This window comes from Aedes aegypti, chromosome 2 (genome assembly GCF_002204515.2).
Source record: "Aedes aegypti strain LVP_AGWG chromosome 2, AaegL5.0 Primary Assembly, whole genome shotgun sequence".
Taxonomy (NCBI): domain Eukaryota; kingdom Metazoa; phylum Arthropoda; class Insecta; order Diptera; family Culicidae; genus Aedes; species Aedes aegypti.
In genome coordinates this window covers 468,096,271-468,118,060 of record NC_035108.1, presented here as the reverse complement: position 1 = coordinate 468,118,060, position 21,790 = coordinate 468,096,271, and the positions used below count along the sequence as shown (strand labels likewise).

At 36.9% G+C, this 21,790-nt stretch overlaps 1 protein-coding gene across 2 annotated transcripts in view; it reads left to right on the top strand.

The window, feature by feature from the left end:
* The first annotated feature begins 8,074 nt into the window (after positions 1–8,074).
* The window catches only part of LOC5568085, a 78,342-nt gene continuing 64,626 nt past the window's right edge, over positions 8,075–21,790 (top strand). Inside the window, exon 1 of one of the 2 annotated variants that reach the window (XM_021848288.1) lies at positions 8,075–11,492. In XM_021848288.1, coding sequence (XP_021703980.1) covers positions 8,310–11,492 — 3,183 coding nt within the window. In that variant the 5' untranslated portion in view covers positions 8,075–8,309. The remainder of the gene's footprint in view (positions 11,493–21,790) is intronic. The other variant, XM_021848287.1, reaches the window with a different exon arrangement.

The following is a 21,790-nucleotide window of genomic DNA, read 5'->3' as shown; positions in this document are numbered from 1 at the left end:
GGAATTCTCAGGGAATTTCGTTCATAATCAGGGAAATTATTTTGAATCAGTAACACAAGGTAGAATTTGTCCTTTTTGTGACAGAAAATTTTTTCTATTATAAAAATTTTCGGCTGCGCCGCTGTCAAGAAGTTACTAGAGATGTTCAGTCCTTTTTTTTTAAAGATTTTCATTTATCCAACATAAAACATGTTCAGATAATTGCATCCTTATCTTAACTTTTTTACTAACTCTAATCCTAACTTAAGATTAGAAAGTTGATAAAGGCAAGTAAAGTTCCTATTTAGAGCTGGGTGTCGTTCATGAGCACATGAAACTTGGTTGAAAACATTCTAAATTTGTTTACAAATATGTTTTTCGACTATTCCACAAGTTCTGGAGAAAATTCCAAGCAATACCTTTATGTACTTCTCGAGAGATGCTACCAGCAATTTTTCAAGGGGTATTCAAATAAATTCCTTCACAACATGTGCAAGAAAATCGTAGAGCACTGCAAAATTATAACCTCCAGTATTTCTCACATAGATAACTCTGACAAAAATATGTCGGTAATTTTCCCAAGATTTCCTTCAAGTGTTTCTCCACTGATTAATTCATCGATTTTTCCAGTTATTACATGTATGAGATTTACCACATACATTAGGATATACGAATCTTCCACGAATGTTTATTCCATAGTTTCGATAACGCCGATTTTTCATAAATTGTTCAAAATTGCTTCCTTTAGGCGTTATTCGATGAAATCATTGATGAACTTTTCTAGAAAATTTGACCTGGAATTCCTCATTAAGTCCCTCCAGAAATTTCCCACAGAAATTCTCCAGCATTTTATCAAAATATCTCCTACCTGGCTAGGTAATGTAATGTAACCTATCAAAAAATATTTCCAAACTCCATGGATAATTCAAACCTTTATTGCAAGGTTCCTCATCAATTATTACTCCAGTCATTCTTACAGGTGTTTTTCTAATTATTCATACTTGAATTTCTCCAGCAAGTCTCTCCGATTTTTTTCAAAGCCTTGTAGGACAATACACAAAGATTCGATGTTTTTAGCATTTATCAAGAAATTTCTAAGAAGAATTTTATCAAGAATACAGGAGTTTTTTCAGAGATCCTCGTAAACATTCATCAAGGCATACTTAGGCACACTCACAGAAAAAAAATCTCTAGAAATTCCATGCGGAATTTTACTAAAAATTTCCTCCAAAAAATCTGAATTGAGAAATAAAAAAATAACAGGAATTTCTGAATGTTTTGGATTTTGGAGATGCTCTGTTGAAGAAAGTCCTAGGGAAATCAATGAATAAGTTAATGGATTGTTTCCTTGAGAACACGAGACTTCGATTGAAAATGTCTTCAACGGTCTTTGGAGAGATTCCTGATGGAATCTCCGAAAAAGTTTCTATGGTTATCCCCAGAAAAACTCCAGATTGAATTCTTGAAAGTATCCAAAACTAAATTCGTAGAAAGTTCTTAAAAAATCACAAAACAAACTCCTTTAGAGATCTTTGGAGTAAGATGTGAAAGAAATCAACAGTAAAACAAGCAGTAATACTTGTCAATGTCATGGGACTCCAAAAAAGTCTTAAATACTTAAATCATTCTTAGAGGAATGTCCGTTCAAATGAGGAACCAAAATCTTATGACGTTTCAAGGAAAAGGTTTTTTTTCTCTTAAATTCGAATAGACTATTTTCTTCATATCTGATTTTAATGATTAGAGGGACTTTCAGATCATTTGATAAGATTGTTTTTTTTTTAATCAAAAAAAATCACCAATTTTTTCTTATGTTGTTTTCTGTAAATGAGTAGACACCCTGTTACAGCTTAAATTAGGTATTGTAAGAAAGTTTGAAAATTTTCTCAAGTGTTTTTGAGTCGGGATTGATTTTTAAATTTTTGGTGAAAGAAATCCTTTTAATATCTATAAATATGCCCAAGATTTGCTTAAAATAAATAACCAACTGAACGTAGAATGTTTCTAAGGGTAACCATAGAAGTTACCTAAGAGATTTCATCATGACGTCAAAGATTCTTTCAGATTTTTTCAAGAAAATCATAATTGCTCAAGAAATTTATCTAATGATTTTACCACCATTTTCATAAAACCCTGATTTTCATCAAGATTTACAACATCTTCGTGATTTGAACTATATATATTTTCTCCAGGGATTTTCTAGAATTTCTTTCAAAATTATCGTTCAGATTTCAACCAAAGAATTCCTCCAGTGATTGTTGCTGAGATTCTTTCAGGAATTATTCTAGAAATTATAGAGAAATTGGCCTTAGATGTCTTCAAAGAATTTTCCCCGTCATTTTCTCAGAAGTTTTTCAAAAATCCGGGAAATATTTCAGAAGGAAATTTCAAAGTAACATCTGACGAAACTCGATTTAGTTTGATAGTAACCCTTGCTGAACTCCCACAAAACTGTCTAAAAGAACTCTTGGGCCCTTGAGGAAGCCTCGAAAGATTTCGTTAGTGAATTGCCAAGATGATTGTAATTACTAGAATATGTACTGTAGTATTGACTGTAGTGTGGAATTTCAGATGAACTTTTGAAGAAGCCATGAAGATTTTACTTTAAAAAATACACTATAAATTGTTTGGATGAACTGCAGGAGTAATTTCGCATGAAATGTGGAGAAATCTTTAGATAAATTTATGAAGAAGCTCCATAAGGAATCCCAGGTCAAATTTGTAGAGAAATTCCTGGAAGAGCGTTAAGTATATTTCTTGAATAAATGAAGGAGGAATTTAAGAAGCAACTCCTAGGAAAAATGTAGACGCTTGGAGGAATCCATACAGTTCGTAAAAGGATAACTGGAGGAACTGGCATAGTAATTCTCGTAGGTTTTCCTGGAAAAATCCCCAAATAAATTTCTTTAAGAACTGTAAAATTTTTTTTTTTCTTATGATAGCTTTGGAAACTTTGGAGATCTTCTAAAGTTACAACTGGGGATTTTGATTAGTCAAGAAAAGCATTGTAGTGGATTTCCTGGAGCTGATTACGAAAATATCCTCTAACCATCCCTTGAATCAAAGCAGGAAGATTTTTTGAGAGACTTGGTGGTGGAATCAATAGAGACATTTCCGAGGGAGATACTAGGAGTATACCTGAAGAGATTTTTGCATAAATCAATAGAAAACTTCTTAAGCTTTTCGTCGAGTTATTTTAAAATAAATTCCTGGATAACCTTTGAAAAAATCGCGTAATATTCTCTGAAGGTATCGCTTGAACCTCTTGAAGCAAGATTCACTGCAAGCAGAATTTAAAAAAAATACTTCAAAGACAATTTTGCCTTAAATAGAAACTTTCAAGACCTATAGTGAGACTAATCTTCTAAAATGAGATTTACTACCAGTCTTGAATGTGTACAAACCATGTCCCGAAGATGGTCACTGATTTCTTTTTTTTTTTTCAACTATAATTGACATGAAAATCGGCTAGTTTAAGAATATAGTCTGTAACATTTGAAACTACCTTGTTAAGAGAATGTCAAAAAAAGAAAATTATTTTCACACAGTAATCAGTAATCGCACATCAGGAAGAGAAAGTCTGGCTAATATTTTTTCAGAGGGTGATGAAATTCACTTGTAATTGAAATCAACTGTAATTTGAAGATCCTGCCTCCAAATCAGTTCCAGATGCAATCATGGGCCCGCACATTTAGGTAGTTTCGTCTAAATTACAAATTTAAACCAAGTTATCGAGAATGAATTTTGAATAAGTATAAAGGCTACTCTAATCACTAATAACATTGATCATGGGGCCCCTACACATTGCCGATCAAGGTCACCTTCAAACTGAATTTTTATTTGCTTGTTTACGTGTAGTTTACTAAAAATCAATATCATAATATTGAATGGAATTCTTAGCACAATTTGGGGGCCCCTATGAACTTGGGGCCCGGTGCGGACCGCACCCACCGCACCCCCCTAGCTACGCTACTGCTTATACGGTCAATCTTACGACTGTAAGACCTTCTTTCAATAATATGCTGTTTTGTGCATTCTTGCTGTTCCAATAGTTATTGGAATTGTAGATGTAAATATTTCCATAACAAAATGCACGCCATGCTAAATGCTGAATGCTATGCTATGTTAAATTTCAGCTTGACTGTTAAATTGACTTTGAAATCAAAGATTACTTTTCAAATTCGACGAATTTCAAATATTTTCAAGGTGTTTTCGGCATATGTGGCTAATCAAAATTGTTTGAAAATCATCGAAAATTGTTGGCTGAAGAGGCGATGGAATTGTTTTCATCACATCAATTTGATGAGCAGATTCGTTGTGGGAATGTAACGCTTTTATTGGCGTCACACTACCAAAATATTGTTGTTGAAGTTAATCATTTGCATTATAAGTACTAAGTAGGGGCCCAGATAGCCGTAGCGGTAAACGCGCAGCTATACAGCATGACCAAGCTGAGGGTTGTGGGTTCGAATCCCACCGGTCGAGGATCTTTTCGGATTGGAAATTTTCTCGACTTCCTAGGGCATAGAGTATCTTCGTACTTGCCACACGATATACACTTGCAAAAATGGTCATTGGCATAGTAAGCTCTCAGTTAATAACTGTGGAAGTGCTCATAAGAACACTAAGCTGAGAAGCAGGCTCTGTCCCAGTGGGGACGTAACGCCAGAAAGAAGAAGAATAAGTACTAAAAGTCACATGGAAGATTTACCTTGTTTAGAATTAACGCAATTATGTAAGAAAAATATAACAAAAAATGTCATATACTCACCAAACTAAACATCTCTAAAAATAAATAACACTTCATCACATTCATTCATCGTAAATATAAATGAATTGAACTGGACTTAAGAATGATAAAAAGGTCCATGATAACAATCTTCTTCCATATCTTCCGATAATTGATTCATTGTCAAATTTCCTAACACCGGAAATAGAAATTTATAACCAACCAATCAACCCACCCCCTCGTAAAGCTTTTTGTTCATCAACGTAATGAATCATCAACGTAATGGAATTTGTAAATGGAGCCGAACAATTTTCGATATGAGAAGAGTTTTGAATGGCACACACGCAAACTATTTTATGCCAAACGTCCATTATGCCCAACATCCATTATGCCTAATGTCTTTATGCCTAACGCCTATTATGTCTAACATACTTATGCCTAACGTCCTTATGCCTAACGTCTTTATGCCTACCGTCTTTATGCCTAATGGGGTATACTCCAAATTATGCTAATTTTATTCATGTTTAATATTCAAGTTGTTAAAAAACAGATTATTTAACAGTTTTGGGTTGAAGAAATTGCAGTAGGGCTGGTCTTTTTCTAGAGACTTCCCAACAAACATTTTCACGGAATAAGATTTGAACCAACCTCTCTCAAACATATTTCAGCTGAATAAACTGTTTTCAGCTACTATTATTTGTTGGATAGGTCTCTATTTTATTTAAAGTATCTGAATAGCCTCTGTTTTGAATGGAATATCACTATTTTAGACAAAATGCTCTCTACAGTCTATTTTCCCCTCATTAAGATTGCAGTGAATTCTGATGCAAAATTCTTCTGGCTCTGGCTTTTCAGTAGGTTCTTCAAGAATTTCCTCTCACATTTCTCATGGAATAACTTCAAGAAATCATGCAGTGATTTTTTCAGAGAATTCATTTGAAATACTTCCAGGGACTCATACTAGATCTACCAATACTCCCAGAAATTGTTCCAGTGATTTTGCAAAGGATGCTCAAAGGACTTTCTCCAAGAAAACCTTGAACACTCCAATGCTTCACCTCCAGTTATTTCCTCAGGAATTACTCCGAGGTTTTTCCAAAGACTATACTAGGAATTCCTCCAGATATTTTTTCCACTAATCCTTCAACCGAATTCTACAGGGGCTAAGGAAATCGATGGAAGAATCACCTGATACAATAATGAAGGACTAGGCCTTCCTTGAAAAATATCTAAAAGAATCTTTGGACAAATTCCTGGGTAATTTTTATAGTTATCGTTGTCTTTGAATTTTTTTGAATTATTTTTGTTGAAATTCCACAGGAAAATATCAATTAATCTTCGGAATTATTTCTGAATCTTTGGGAAAGTACCGAAATTCCTAGAAAAAATCATGAAAAAATACATACAATAATACGAGCAGAAATACTGTCGTAATGTCGTAATAAAAAAATACAAACATAAAGAGAAATGTCTGGTCGGATTCTATTTTCTTCTGGTTCATTTTAGGTTACATTTTATTTTCTTGTTTCTTGTTGATTTATTTTCGTTATCGTTTTGGTTCTTGTCTGGTACCTTTTTGGTCTATTTTTTTAGGATTCTTCAAAGTTCCTATATTCAAGGCACTTAAACGCTACCAGGTCTGTAATATGATCGATAGAATAATTTTCAAAATAAATTATTAAATAATTAAGTCCTATTACTTGATCTGCAGATATATCAATTGCATTCGAACCTTAGTCTTAAACTTCGTTGAGAAAGCTTTCGTTGTAAGTGGGAAAATTCATGTTAGAAAATCGTTAAGAATTCAAGCAAAATGATGACACTTCACTTGTTTATCCAAACCTTTTTTGAATCTTTCTTGATACTTTTTTTCGCGTAAAGTTAATAAAATTCTGAATGATTGAATATTTTGTTATAGTAATTTTACATATTGGAGTTTATTTCCAAAAATTTCGCAAATTATTCCGTATTCCGTATTTCCGCATATGATGCGTTTCCAAAAAAGCATTGATCCTTAAAAGTTCAACTATAATTTTTTTTTTGTCGAGATTTGTGAGGGCCCGGGGCCATGGCCAATAGAATTATTAGTAGTAGAACGCCAATGGCGTAGTTGTCACAGAACGGATTTCAACTTTTATTACCTTAAATTATGGTTTTTCATTGTTTTTCTGTACCATGATGTTGTTTTGGTTCTTAAAATTAATCTGACACTTTGAGGCCCGGCACTCACGCTGTCAGTTCGTGGCAAACTAGATGTTGGTAACACGAACAGCAGCGACATTAGCATTCTTAGGTTAATGCTTCTACTCCATGGCCCCTCGGCCCCCCATAAATGCGGCCCTGCAGATACCCATATTGATATAGTTCCGAACAGGTTTTGAATTGGCCACATTTCTTGGAGCATCTGGAATCTACTATAGAGTGATCATGACAGCCAGTGGTTCAAGGAATGCTTCCGGAAGAATCTCCTTCGAAAATCTTGAAGTTTGATGCCAATATAATATGGTTCCGGACATCTTCCTAAATGGCCACTTCCTCCAGGGCACAAGGAACCTACAATAGAATTGTCAGTGCATGGTTCTGAATATGCTCCCGGAAGCATCAACTTAAATTTGAATTCGTGAAAATGTGTCGTATGAAATCTTGTTCACGGATCACTGAATCTTATTGACATTTGATTTTGATAAATAGGTAACATATTTCTCACTACAAAGTTGGCAAAGTTAGTTATAAAACCAGTTACTACAGCCAATAATAAGAGATGAACTAATAAGGCCCACCAGCCTTGAAAGGGTTTCAAACACCATTATAAAACTCACTTATCATCCCCACTGTAAATTAACATCAACGTCCTTTGCCTTGTCGCGCAATTTCCAACAAGAAACGGACGCCTTTATCTCCATCGAATCGTCCTCATAGGCTTGTACCTACTTGTACTTATGTACCAACACATTCCGACTCGGCCAATTCATTCATTGTTGTGCTGAATCCACCAGTGGTTTGCCCCACCGCAGACACACAAAGTCCACTTGACGGGTTAATGGCGTTTTAATAGTAAGCTACAAATCGTCTACCGTTTTGTCTCAAATTCCGAACGTGACTTATATTCCAAACAGTGACTATTTCCAGAATAATTATTCATGTTTTCAATACATTTCAATGTAGAAAACGTTAATCAAGGAAGAATTCATAATTCTATCGAGTGCTCGAAATACGAGCCATGTTCGGAATTTGAGACACAACGGTACCCCGCGACTCAGCGATTTCTTACTGTTCAAAATGTAGGTTAAACCTAAAGGAACCATCTGAAGGCGTTGATGTTGTCGCCGCCGGTTGTTACGGGTTACTGGCCGGATCACAACAAACTCGACGCATGCCTATTGGACCGCCGTTTTCTTGCCGAGTATCCAAAGTATTCGTCAGGACCACAGCTTTGATTAGCGAACTTCGAAATTTTCTCAACCAGAGCTATTCATCTCTAGCCCCTCGTAGTGTTCAGTGTGTTTAGCAATAGGATTACACAGTTCCAGTGCGTATCGGATTATGTTTCAGTGCAGAAAATGAGTGCGTAGTGCCATCGTAGTAGAAGCAAGTTGCGAAAATGTTCTTCAGGAGAGTTTTTGCCAAAAATAATGGGAGCTCGTCGACGAGTGGAGAAGGTTCTTCTTCTAACTCGTCGAACAATGCAAGTTCATCACCAGCTCGATATCGGAGGGTCCTGAATGTGGAAGACAATCACCGAGTGCTGTCGGTGCTGCAATTAACACCTCTCTGGGAATACATCATCCGGAATAATGAGCTCCCTGTTGGGTTGAATATGAATGAATTGTTTCGGGAGTTTCTGGAACGGCTGCATGATCCTGAGTATCAAGTTCGGCAGCATTCGCTACGAGTTCTGATAGATGTTCTGATTGTTCTTCGTGATGAATCCGATGTATATTTTGGCCCCCTGTTGCCACCAATCATCGACAATCTGGGGCATCCCTCGCCGGCTGTCCGGAAAGGGGCCTTGGACGTTCTAAAAGTGTACATTGCCCAGACTAAGATGCCGGAAACTGTCATGCTTGAGATCATGAACTACGGAATGGATCGGAATCCGAAGGATCCTCTCAGTACACGATACATCGTAGGGGTGATGCTGGCATTACCATCACTTATTCAACCGGCAATCCTAACAGCGAAGCGAACTTTCATCCTACGTGCCGTCATCAATGCTTTGGGTGGAAAAATGGTTCAAATTACTTATCAGGAAATAGCGTTGAAGATCCTGCTCAAGATCAAAAACACCATAGGTTCGCGAGAGTTCTACGAATGTATTTCCGTTGCGTACCGAAGAGATTTCGATTTGCTGTGCAACGTTTATGGACTACCGAATCCTCCAAAAAGTCCTCGAAGAGAAAATGTTATCAATCTAACACCTCCGGGTTCCGAACTGCCCGTTCGGAAATCATGGAAGCCTCATGTTCCTCAAGTTCCTACTACAGAAGTTCACCAACCGATGCAACCCCTCTCTCCGAAAGCCCAACGATGGAAATCTGGAAGCTTCAACGACATCTCCAGAGCCGAAGCTTATGAAAATGACTATAAATCTCGATTCAATAACAATCCTTACGCGATCAGTAGGTTACCTCAGCAAGGCAGTTCCGTGGTGCGACGAGTTAGTATGGATAACATCGATAAAATCGACAGTTCCAGAGTTATAATGGAAACCGATATCAAAATTAACAAGGAATCGGTAACCATGCGTATTGTAGAAGCAGAAAACTCTCAATCAATTAGTGAAGAAAGTGATGAAGATAGTTCTAAGCGGTATGGTATAATGCGAGTGTTGACAGATAGTGAAATGGACGATAGTGCGGGCCATAGGCGCGAAGATATGTCTGGTACAATGCAAAACCAATCTCCGGATGAGTATGTGCGAAGAACTCCCCGAAGAGTGCGATTCGGAGGGGAGGTTGTGAAAATGAGGACCCCTGATAGTGATACTTTTGAACATAGTGATCATGATGGAATGACGGTTTCGCAGTCTTCTAGCTCTAGTGCACACGCTAATGTGAATAATCCTAGTTCTTCGTTTACGGCTAGTTCTTCCGAAAGATTTTCACCTACGATGCAACGATCTGCGCTCAAATCATCTACTTCCTCTACGGATAATTTTAGTTTTTCCCTAAGAAAGCAGTACTCACACTCAGCAGACACAGAAAGATCTTCACCGCCAATTAGCAGCGAATACATCAGTAATATGAGCAACAACCCAAGACCGATGTCTGCCAAGCCCAGTAGCTATATCAGCTCTGAAGATACACCAACACACCGGCAAGCAGCATTTTCCAGACGGAGAAGCGTAACTTTCGATGAAGATGAAATGCAAGCATCTACTCTTTCAGCAACTACACTAGATCAATTGGATACCCCGTCGCCAACTCCTGAACCTCCAGAGCCTCCAGAACCACCACGTGAACGTCCCAAATCCTCCCGACCAAAATCTGCACGCCCACAATCAGCTTCAACGGAACCCAACGCGCATCCCGAGGAACGTCCCAGATCTTCTCGACCCAAATCCGGACGAACTCAAATAGCGCCTGAACAATCAATAAATGAAGAAGATCTGCAACCTAAATCTAAGGTTAAACCCGAATCTCCAGACAATCACAGTCATCCTGAACCTCCGGAAACGAACCAGATCCTCGCTGAAAAAATAGAGGAAGTCAAACAAGCCATTCAGGGTATCGAAGAGAAGATCAACAATGTGGTACTTAAAACTGTTGAAGCAATCAACGATTCACCGCCGAGTCCATCCAAGCTTCAGAAATCCGAATCAGCAGATTCGGCGACTATGTCAACGCCAAAAATGCACAAGCCTAACCTATCGCTCGAAGTTCTACTGAAAACCAGCACAGACACAAAGGATAACTTGGAAAAAGGGACTCCAGGAGAAGAAAAGGAGGCGAAAGATTACATCAAGGAGCTCAATATAGACATTCCAGAAGAACAGAACAATGAGGCTCCTCCGGTTTCTGACCCGAAGCCTAACGGAACATCCAAAATACCGAAAATGGTCAAAACTGGCATTCCCAAGCTGAACACGATGCCGTCCCCCGTGCGGACAAAACTATCCCCAAAACCGGAGGAAGAAGACAAAAGTCCGCCTACAAACCCCACGCCTAGCAAACATTTAACGGTCAACGAGCGAGGTCGATCGAGGCGTCGAAGTCGATCGGCGACTTCGTTTGTTTTACCCAGAAGTATATACAGAAGTCCTGCAGCGTTGAGTCCGGCTCCACACAGTGGAGTCGAAATGATACACAACTTACTGAGGAGTCCTTCGACATCGCCCAACCGAGTCAGACGCAAGAGCTCCGCTACGGACTTTCGAAAGGAATCTTTGGCAACGAGTGACAAGAACAACAACAGTTTAGAACTGAACAATTTGAATGGAGGAGAGAAGAGTGATAAATGTATCAATGTCAATGAGGACGATATCTACGATGTGTTCGGAAAGACTATTGCTACTCAAACATCCGTAGATGAGCTGGCCGAACCGGCGCTACCTTCTGCAATGGTATCAAGAACAGGAACCGACATGGAAATCCCTAGTATCGTCAACGTGCATCCTACCGACGAGAGCACCGATGCAGAAAATAACATTCCACATTCTGCAAACTCTATGCGTGTCATTCGAACGAAACCAAGCTCTCCCAAAATGCTAGAATCCAAAATCGTCAACTCGTGGGAGGACCTAGGCATCGTGGATAGAGTTGCTCTGCAACAGCTCAAAAGTGGAGTAAGTAATTATAACATCGATTTTTTCAACACGTTCCACTGTCTCAGTTTTGATCCTTTGTGCTGGCCCTCCGCTCTTGGCACGGGGTTTGGGGCTGAAATCTAGTTCAGCCTAGTAAATAATAATGGCCAGCCGTGCAACACTAGCGCGATGGCCCCGATTTTTCTCAGCTTTTGCGTTCTACTCAACAAGAAATCTCGACACTTACGACGCCGTATCAAAACCCGTCATCACTGGCGTCCTGTTTTCTTTTGTACCGCCCGGTCAACTGCGCATAACGGATTGTGGGAGAAGTTCGAGAAAATAAACGGTCAAAGTGTTCAATCATTTTCTCCTTTCTTTACTTTTTACATCGAAGTTGAAACGTTCTGATTGTTCTAATAATTTCGAAATACTAGAACATTTGTGTTCAGAATTATAGTAGTGAAAGACATGATGTAAGTCTGTACTCGTATGAGTAATTGATTTGAAATTTTCACATCAAAGTACAAATATTTGTTATCACAATAGAGGAATTTACACATTCTCGACACTATAAACCGATACCGCGCTTCTTTTGCATTTTTTTTTCAGACATACACAAACAAATTACGTGTCTTTCTGTTCACATTTATACGCTGCTCAATTTTCTATCGACTCACACCGACAGACTTGTTAAAAACTTCTTGGAAATGTTTTTCCAACACTCTGAACATCTCGTGTCGGTGTGACTATTGTCGGCAGCCTGGTTCTCTTCGACAGTCTTTCCCATGAGAAATGTGGGTAAACATGATTGGCAATTTCGAATCAGCCAGGGTTTTTGTTTGAACCCATGACAGCCCTGGCAAAATTGTTTGTTCATCTTGAATTTTGTCGAAGAAAAAAGTTTTCTGAGATAAACATCGGAAAGCTGAGAAAAAAAAACTGAGTAAGATTATAGCTAAAAAAAACTAGATGAATAATGTTATTTAGGGTGCCGGTGCCATTAGTGGACTACCTAAGTTATAAATAATCATAACAAAATAATGAAAAGCCTGAACAAAGATCTTTTGGCGTCAACAGAACGATTTTAACCTCTACTATATGAGAAAAATATCAAAACTAACTTTTTAACACAAAATCGCTTGAGCCACTATTGGTACACGTGTTCCAGTAGTTGCGCTAGTGCTCCAGTAGTAGACGTTCGGGAATGATACAAGGAATTTTAAACAAAATGGAAAATTTTTACATAGGTTTAACATTTTTCCCTCGGAACAGCAACTAATATCTTTCGAATGAAGCATAAATATCATCTCTGGGACTTTTCTTCATTTTTCTACATCCATTTTAAAAACTGCTTCCATCCGTTGCTCAACTACTGGAACACGACGGCAACTATTGGTGCAAGGGAGCATTTTTTTTACGCAAACCTAATTATTAATATGAGTTTTTAATCAAATAAAAAGCTGAAATTTGGCAAATCGACTAAATTAGAGGCGATTTATCCACCAAAAATAGCACATGTAGTTTATTTTCAAAAATGTACGTTTTATTTCATAGTCCAATCTACTGGTACATTACAACCATTGGTACTGGCACCTACGCTATGAAATGAATGATTTTCTAAATCATGTTCTGCATGATGCTTACGTGTATCGCGAGTGCAATCAATGCAAACATCATTTTTGCACAACAAAGGAACAAGTTTTCAATCGTTTGTATGTTCTTCGAGTCAAGTAAAAATATAAAAGTATTACTTTGAGTGGAAAAAATTGACGGCCATGTTGAGTTTTGACGCCTTCTTGATTTTAAGTAATAGAATGAGTTTTTCACCTTGTTAGCCCTCAACATGTCTGAAAACTGGATACGCTTCTTCTGCTTCTATTTATTCTTCTTTTTTTCTGGCGTTGCGTCCTTACTGGAACAGAGCCTGCATCTCAGCTTACTTAGTTATAAAAACAGGTTATTAAATAGAATTTTCTTCTATAATGCTTATTTGGTACCATACTGATTCTTCTGCATATCTTCGAATACATGAATAGCATTCATTTGGTCTGAAACTGTCGATTGAAATGAACAATCAATTATTTGAAACATATGCCACAGACAAACAGACGTAGCACTTATAACACATTCCATTATAATCCATCACCCAGTTTACACCGTCATCATACTGTTTTGTGCAACAATACAGTCAGGTCTCCTATTAAACGCATTCCTATAACGTGCACTCCTATTACGCTCACTCCTATAAGACACACCAGAACGTTATAGGAGACCTAGGGCTTATGGGATTTCATCACTTTGGGGGTGTTGCTGAATATCTCGTATGCCAAAAGAGATAGCACAGTATTGTCTTCGGCGAAGTTTCAGTGCTAAATACGATCTACCTTTAGGAGTTGAGGATCATCCTTTTAGTTGAGAAATTGGCCGGTAGGGGCGCTTTTACTGATTTGCACTATATGAACCATGAGGGATAAGAATGCACAATTTTGTAACATGTGATATCTCTAGATTCTGATGTTTTGGAAGGTTCTTCCGAAAAGTTGTTCAGTAGCTCAAGGGCTGACATGCGGTGGTCATTCTGATACGGAATTACGCCACCAGGCGGTGCTAGTGAGCAAAGAATTTTTGTTTCGCGAATAGCTCAGTAGCTTGACCACTTAGAAAGATGGCGTCTTCGGCAAAGTTGCTCTGTATCACAGGGGCTAATATTATTTAAGCCGAAATTTTCAAAATTTTGCCACTAGGCGGCGCTAGTAGGCAAAGAATTTTTGTTTTGCGCATATCTCAGTAGCCTGACCACTTAGAGAGATGGTGTCTTCGGCAAAGTTGCTCAGTATCACAAGGGCTAACATTATTTGAGCCGAAAGTTTCGACATTTTGCCACTAGACGGCGCTAGTGAGCAAAACATTTTTGTTTTGCGCATAGCTCAGTAGCCTGACCACTTAGAAAGATGGCGTCTTCGGCAAAGTTGCTTAGTATCACAAGGGCTAACATTATTTGAGCCGAAAGTTTCGAAATTTTGCCACCAGGTGGCGCTAGTGAGCAAAAAATTTTTGTTTCGTGGATAGCTCAGTAGCCTGACCACTTAGAAAGATGGCGTCTTGGGCAAAGTTGCTCAGTATCACAAGGTCTAACATTATTTGAGCCGAAAGTTTCGAAATTTTGCCACTAGACGGCGCTAGTGAGCCAAGAATTTTTGCTTTACGCATAGCTCAGTAGCCTGACCACTTAGAACGATGGTGTCTTCGGCAAAGTTGCTTAGTATCACAAGGGCTAACATTATTTGAGCCGAAAGATTCGAAATTTTGCCACTAGGTGGCGCTAGTGAGCATGGAATTTTTGTTTTGCGCATGGCTCAGTAGCCTGACCACTTAGAAAGATGGTGTCTTTGGCAAAGTTGCTCAGTATCACAAGGGCTAACATTATTTGAGCCGAAAGTTTTGAAATTTTGCCACTAGGCGGCGCTAGTGAGAAAATAATTTTTATTTTGCGCATAGCTCAGTAGCCTGTCCACTAAGAAAGATGGCGTCTTCGGCAAAGTTGCTCAGTATCACAAGGGCTAACATTATTTGAGCCGAAAGTTTCGAAATTTTGCCACTAGGTGGCGCTAGTGAGCAAAAAATGTTTGTTTCGTGGATAGCTCAGTAGCCTGACCACTTAGAAAGATGGCGTCTTTGGCAAAGTTGCTCAGTATCACAAGGTCTAACATTATTTGAGCCGAAAGTTTCGGCAAAGTTTATAATCGGAAGGTTTTCAAATATTCTATCGGTGAAATTTTTTCCATACATTTTGTATGGGCTTAAATGCATCAAAAACGTGATTTTCATGGGGTTTTGTATGAAAAATGGCTAAAAAGTGGAAAAATCAAAATTTCACCGATGGAATATTTTAAAACTTTCCGATCATGAAAATATAACCCAAATACTAAACTCTAGCGAGAAAAAAATCCGATGTACATTCGATTTTTATAATCGTCTGGTTCAGACATAGCGTTCGGTGCTAGTGAGCACAGAATTTTGGTTTTGCGGAAAGCTCAGTAGCTTGACCACTTAGAAAGATGGCATCTTCGGCAAAGTTGCGCAGTATCACAAGGGTTAACATTATTCAAGCCGAAATTTTCAAAATTTTGCCACGTGAGCAAAACATTTTTGTTTTGGCATAGCTCAGTAGCCCGACCACTTAGAAAGATGGCGTCTTCGGCAAAGTTGCTCAGTATCATAAGGGCTAAAATTATTTGAGCCGAAAGTTTTGACATTTTGGCACTAGACGGCGCTAGTGAGCAAAACATTTTTGTTTTGCGCATAGCTCAGTAGCCTGACCACTTAGAAAGATGGCGTCTTCGGCAAAGTTGCTCAGTATCACAAGGGTTAACATTATTCAAGCCGAAATTTTCAAAATTTTGCCACCAGGTGGCGCTAGTGAGCAAAGAATTTTTATTTCGCGCATACCTCAGTAGCCTGACCACTTAGAAAGATGACATCTTCGGCAAAGTTGCTCAGTATCACAAGGGTTAACATTATTTGAGCCGAAATTTTCAAAATTTTGCCACGCTAGTGAGCAAAACATTTTTGTTTTGTGCATAGCTCAGTAGCCCGACCACTTAGAAAGATAGCGTCTTCGGCAAAGTTGCTCAGTATCACAAGGGCTAACATTATTTGAGCAGAAACCCCCAAAGTGATGAAATCCCATAAGCCCTGGGTCTCCTATAACGTAGATTCCTATTACGCCCCCAACCGTGTGTCTAATAGGAGACCTGACTGTAACTACAAACGGCGGTAGTGTGAAGCATCAAACGGAGAAAAATTATGCGCGCTTCTGCATGTGAGGTTTGGAATATAGCAAATTTGGAATGATTATTGAATAAGTGATTGACGGCAACTTCTTCACTGTCATGTCACATTAAATGACGAAATCTAAATTTTTGAGCTAAGCAATTTCTTGATTTTCTGAGGCATTAGGTATACATATTCTTAACTTTCACTCGACATACATGTGAAAAGTAGCAGACTGCCCCATTTTTCAGCTCAAATACTTAAGTTTTCCACTATAAATTAATGCACTTTTAGCAATGACCTATATTACAGCTACAATATCACCACAAGACTTACTGATGTCCCAACGCGCAATCCATAAACTTCATTCAATGAACTGCATTACGTATGGTTCACATTTATGTTTGTTTATTACAATCGACGGTTTAAGACGGGTTTCATTTGTTGAAAGAATGAATCTTCTTCTTTCTGGCGTTACGTCCCAACTGGGATAAAGCCTGCTACTCAGATTAGTGTTCTTATGAGCACTTCCACAGTTATTAACTGAGAGCTTTCTTTGCCTATTGACCATTTTTGCATGTGTATATCGTGTGGCAGGTACGAAGATACTCTATGCCCTGGGAATCGAGAAAATTTCCTTCACGAAAAGATCCTCGACCAGTGGGATTCGAACCCACGACGCTCAGCATGGCCATGCTGAATAGCTGCGCGTTTACCGCTACGGCTATCTGGGGAATGAATACAATTCCTGAATTCAAAGATATGTCTAAAAATCAATCTAGTATCAGAAAAGTATCATAAAAGAACATTTTTATTTAATAGCCCTTTTTTATAACTAACTAAGCTGGGAAGCAGGCTCTGTTCGAGTTAAGATCTAACGACATTAAAATGAAGAACAATAAGAAGAAGAAGCGTAACTTGTGTGCAACGAATCTATAGTGCCTGTTCTGAAAACCGGTAGATTCAAGTAAATATTTAGCCCAATAGTTTGTAAAAATCGTCCATGACGAAGAGAAAACAGCTGCCAGTAATACAACAAGTCATCCTAATTACAGTAGTACTTCGATATAACGTAACTCGACAAAAGATCAAAGAAAACTGGTCGCAGTGGTTCATCCCGAACAGAAACAGAACTCGATATTAATTTTCGTTACGTTATATCGAGGTTACGTTATATCGAAGCAAAATATTTTCAACATGTATTATTTTGATAAGAAAATGGGTCTTATATTAATGTTATTGAAGTAGCAGGCATTTTCAGTTTATTTTACATATTTTTTCAAAAAAAATTGTATTTTTTTTTTATTTTTACCTTTCCATTGAAGTAATCCTTAAATAAATTGATTCAGGAAAAACCTTTGGAGGAATCCTTGTACACTCGAAGAAACTAAAAAAGAAGTTCGTAAATGACATCTTGCAGAAATCTTTGAAAAAGTTTATGTTGAGCAGTCCATGAACATTTCTAGCAGGCAATTATGGAATTTTAAGAATTCTGTAATGAGGAACTCGTGGTTAAACTCTTAAGGGCTTGTTCACAAATTTCATAACGCTGAAGGGGGTGGGTGGGTGTCCTGCTGGTGTTACGGCTCATACAAAATTTTATAGAATTCTCATACAAAAAGCGTTACGAGGGTGTGGGTGGGTGTCAAAAATAATCATTTTCAGCATTATGAAATATGCGAATGAACCCTAAAGCAAATCTTCTTGTAATTTCTTGACATAGTTTTAGAATGAATGTCCCAAGAATTCTTTAAAAAGGTTTTTTTTTCGGAATTGAAGAAGAAATCACTAGAAAACTCCTTTGAAAAGAAAAATTATCTTTGAGGAATTATCCATGTAAAAGTTTCTGAACGAATACGTGGTGGAATGACCGGCAGTATTCTATGAGAATTTTCGGAGGAATCTTTGGGAACTTACTCAGTTTTTGGACGAATCCCTGAAAATATTTTTCTAATGAAAATAAAGCTGAGACACATTTCTAGACTTATCGTCTTCAAGAATTACTTGAAGAACCCAAATGAAAAATAATCATTGAAAACATTATTAAGAAATCCCTAATGGAATCAATGAAGGATTTCATTTCACATAGAATCCTTGAAGAAACTTAAGTAGTACATATAATGTTTTTTGCATAAATATTTTGAGAAAGTTCTGTAGAAAATCATATTAAAATTGCTGGAAAAACTCCAAGAAATTTGTTTTCAGGTTTTTGGACGAATACCTGTACGATTTTTTGAAATAATTTGTAAAGCATTCCAAGAATTATAACTGGATTGTTCTCTAAAAAGGCCGCAGGAAGAATCCATTAAAAATTGCTGAAATGATTTATAAATTTCTAGACTCCGGAAAAATATAAGGTATCATATGTGGAATGTTTAGAAGAATTCATAGTTGAATCCACTTTATACCCCGGAAAAATTTTTGTACAAAGGCAAGGTAGAATTCATAGATATATTAAAAAAAAAACTATTGGAGAAATTCAAAATAGTTGAATTGACATTTCCTAGAATCCGGAACAGTTGTTGGACATATTTCGGAGAAATTCCTGAAGGAATTATTGAACCATTTATTGGTGAAATTGAATGCGAACTTTTTGATAAAATTCCTAAAGGAATTTGTAGTTCCCGTCTTACGTTAAGTTAATATTGATGAAATTATCTGGTGGATTCCCTGGCATTATTTCTTAAGAAAATCAGGGAGTCGTGAGTTCGATTCTCACTGAGAAGACGTGTAACTTTTTAGCAAAACTTCACATCAATTTGTTAATTTAATCTAATTGCAAAGTAAATGTAATGTTTAGCTTTTCGGTAGTTGTTAAACTTCCACTCGGCTGGTTAGCCGTAAACTACGATTCATAATTAAAAACAAATCTTAGAAGTTTTTGAACATGAATATCTGGAGGGTTGAATAGCGAAATTTGTGGAATATGTCTGTCGGGATTATTTCAAGAATATGTGTTTAGCTTTATAAATGAATACCAAGAGAGTTTAAGATGAGTCCATGAAGAAATTGATGGCGGAATCTCTGGAGGCATCCTCAGAATAATTTTAGTTGAAACCCGTGGAGACATTTCAGGAGAAACAACAAATTCTTGAAGAAACCATTTGAAGGAAATCTGTAAGAATTTCTAAAGCAATAGCTCAATATTTCCTTAAGCATTTTTAAGAAAAAAATGTTTATCAAATATACATTAAATGGATCGGCGATGGCAGCGTGGCCCGGCGACACACACGTCTATTCTGTTTGAATGCAAAGTCAAAATCAATAATTATCAAAGTTTGCATAGATAATTGAAGTGAGTAGAAGGTTTGGTTCCAGTGGGTGCATAAATGCAACAAAAATGAAGAAAAATGATGTATACAAACATACAGCAATGACAAAATGTTGGTTTTAACAGAAGCTTATAGCTCACTTGAAGTCGATTTTTGAATGTATTCAGTGGTAGTAAACACTTGCATTGCTTTGCTTCAGTACTGGTTTGTGATTGAATCTTGAAAAATGTTTATAGCAGTTCATAAACCATGTTTTTAATAAAAAAAAAATGGAAAAATAAATAAGAGCCAAAAAAAATTACGTTATATCGAGGTAAAAATTACGTTATATCGAATTACGTTATAAAGAGGTTACGTTATATCGACGTTATGTTATATCGCGGTATAACTGTATTACAAATACAGCCATTCCATGAAAATCCGATCTAGTGGGTCTCCGAATTCCGTGCAAATTTGCTATTTTGTTCCTTATCCGAATTAAGGATACACGTATTTTTGGATTTTTTGATTAGGGTGACCATTTCCGAAATAGGGTGACCAGAAAAACCGCGATTTTGGAAAATTTTTATTTTTAAAAAAAATTATAACTTTTGAACCATTTGACCGATTTTCAATCTTTTTGGACGAAATGAAGGTTAAAAATTTTGACTTTTCAGGAAAAAATTAAAATTTCACAAAAATTGTGTTTTTACATGAAAAAACTCAATAGTTTCCGTTTTTTCGTGTTTTGAAGGCCTCGGGACCAAAGGGGATATTGCTGCTCTCATTTTTGGATTGGAATTGGAAATCGGTTGAGCTGTTCAAAAGTTATGATTTTTTTAAACATTACAAATCTAATGCGCTGAGATCTACAGTGTGTGCCGATAAAAAATGACTGATTTTTTATTTTCAAAAAAATATATCTCAAACTAAAAAACATACATCGCTGAAAATTTGACAGTATACGTAAAATTTTCTGAACTTTCAAGAAAAAATAAGAACAGCGATAGCCCCTTTGGTCCCGAGGCCTTCAAAACACGAAAAAACGGAAACTATTGAGTTTTTTCATGTAAAAAACACAATTTTTGTGAAATTTTATATTTTTCCTGGAAAGTCAAAATCTTTAGCCTTCATTTCGTTCAAAAAGATTGAAAATCGGTAAAAGTTATAATTTTTTTTAAAAATAAAAATTTTGCAAAATCGCTTTTTTTTCTGGTCACTCTATTTCGGAAATGGTCACCCTAATAAAAAAATCCTAAACTACGTGTATCCTTATTTCGGATAAGGAACAAAATATCAAATTTTCACGGAATTCGGAGACCCACTAGATCGGTTTTTCATGGAATGGCTGAATATTACTATTGTTTCTCGTTTTGTGCTTTAGCTAGAAACAAGTACATTCTTCTCATTTTATCGTATAAACACTGGCATGCAAATCGTTCTTCGTTCCACCTCAATAAATATATGAAATTCAATGTCTTCACTTGATGCGACAGTGTTGATTAGTGTACAAGGCGAATTGATTAAGCTTCAATAACTCAATAACAAAAAACAAGGAAATAATAAACAAAAAGTTCTGACTATCCATGTGGGGTAACTTGCAACAGCATGTATAACATTAAATTCTCCAAATATTTGCAATTTTATCAAATTATTAAGCAAATATAAACATTATTTTACTACTGATTAATTCTCGCTGAGACCGGCCCACTATTTACACTTGGTCTTTCAAAATGTCTAAAATTATGCTCATTCGAAAGCTCTTGTCGAGTAAACGAAGGAACTGTATTCAGTTGGTCAAATTGATGGACCCCTCGTTAGTTATAATCAAAACAGGTTATTGAGAACCCCTCGATTTTTGACAATTTTTTCTTCACTCATACTGCCATAACTATAAAATTTCTGCTACAACCCCTTCAAAATAACATGGTTTAGGAAAGAGAAAACATAGGAGCTTCATTCGCAAAAATAAAAATATTTGACGGCACAAAACGTTTTTTTACAAAACGTTTTTTTTCACAAAAGGTTTTTTTTGTCTTATGAGCAGGTGAAATCAACTCACCTGTAAAAAATCTGAACTGCTACGGCAAATGAAATGTAATATGTTGTTAACAAAATGGTAATAAAATCTTAGATTTGTTTTAAATAATGAATGTAATGTTTGAAATGATACTAATAAAGAAATTTGAAAAAAAAATTGACGGCCATATTGAATTTGGCATCATTACAAGAGAAAACTTTATTTCCATACTAGGGGGCATATATCATATATTAACACCCTCCCTCACTTTGTACCCCTCCTTTCTAACA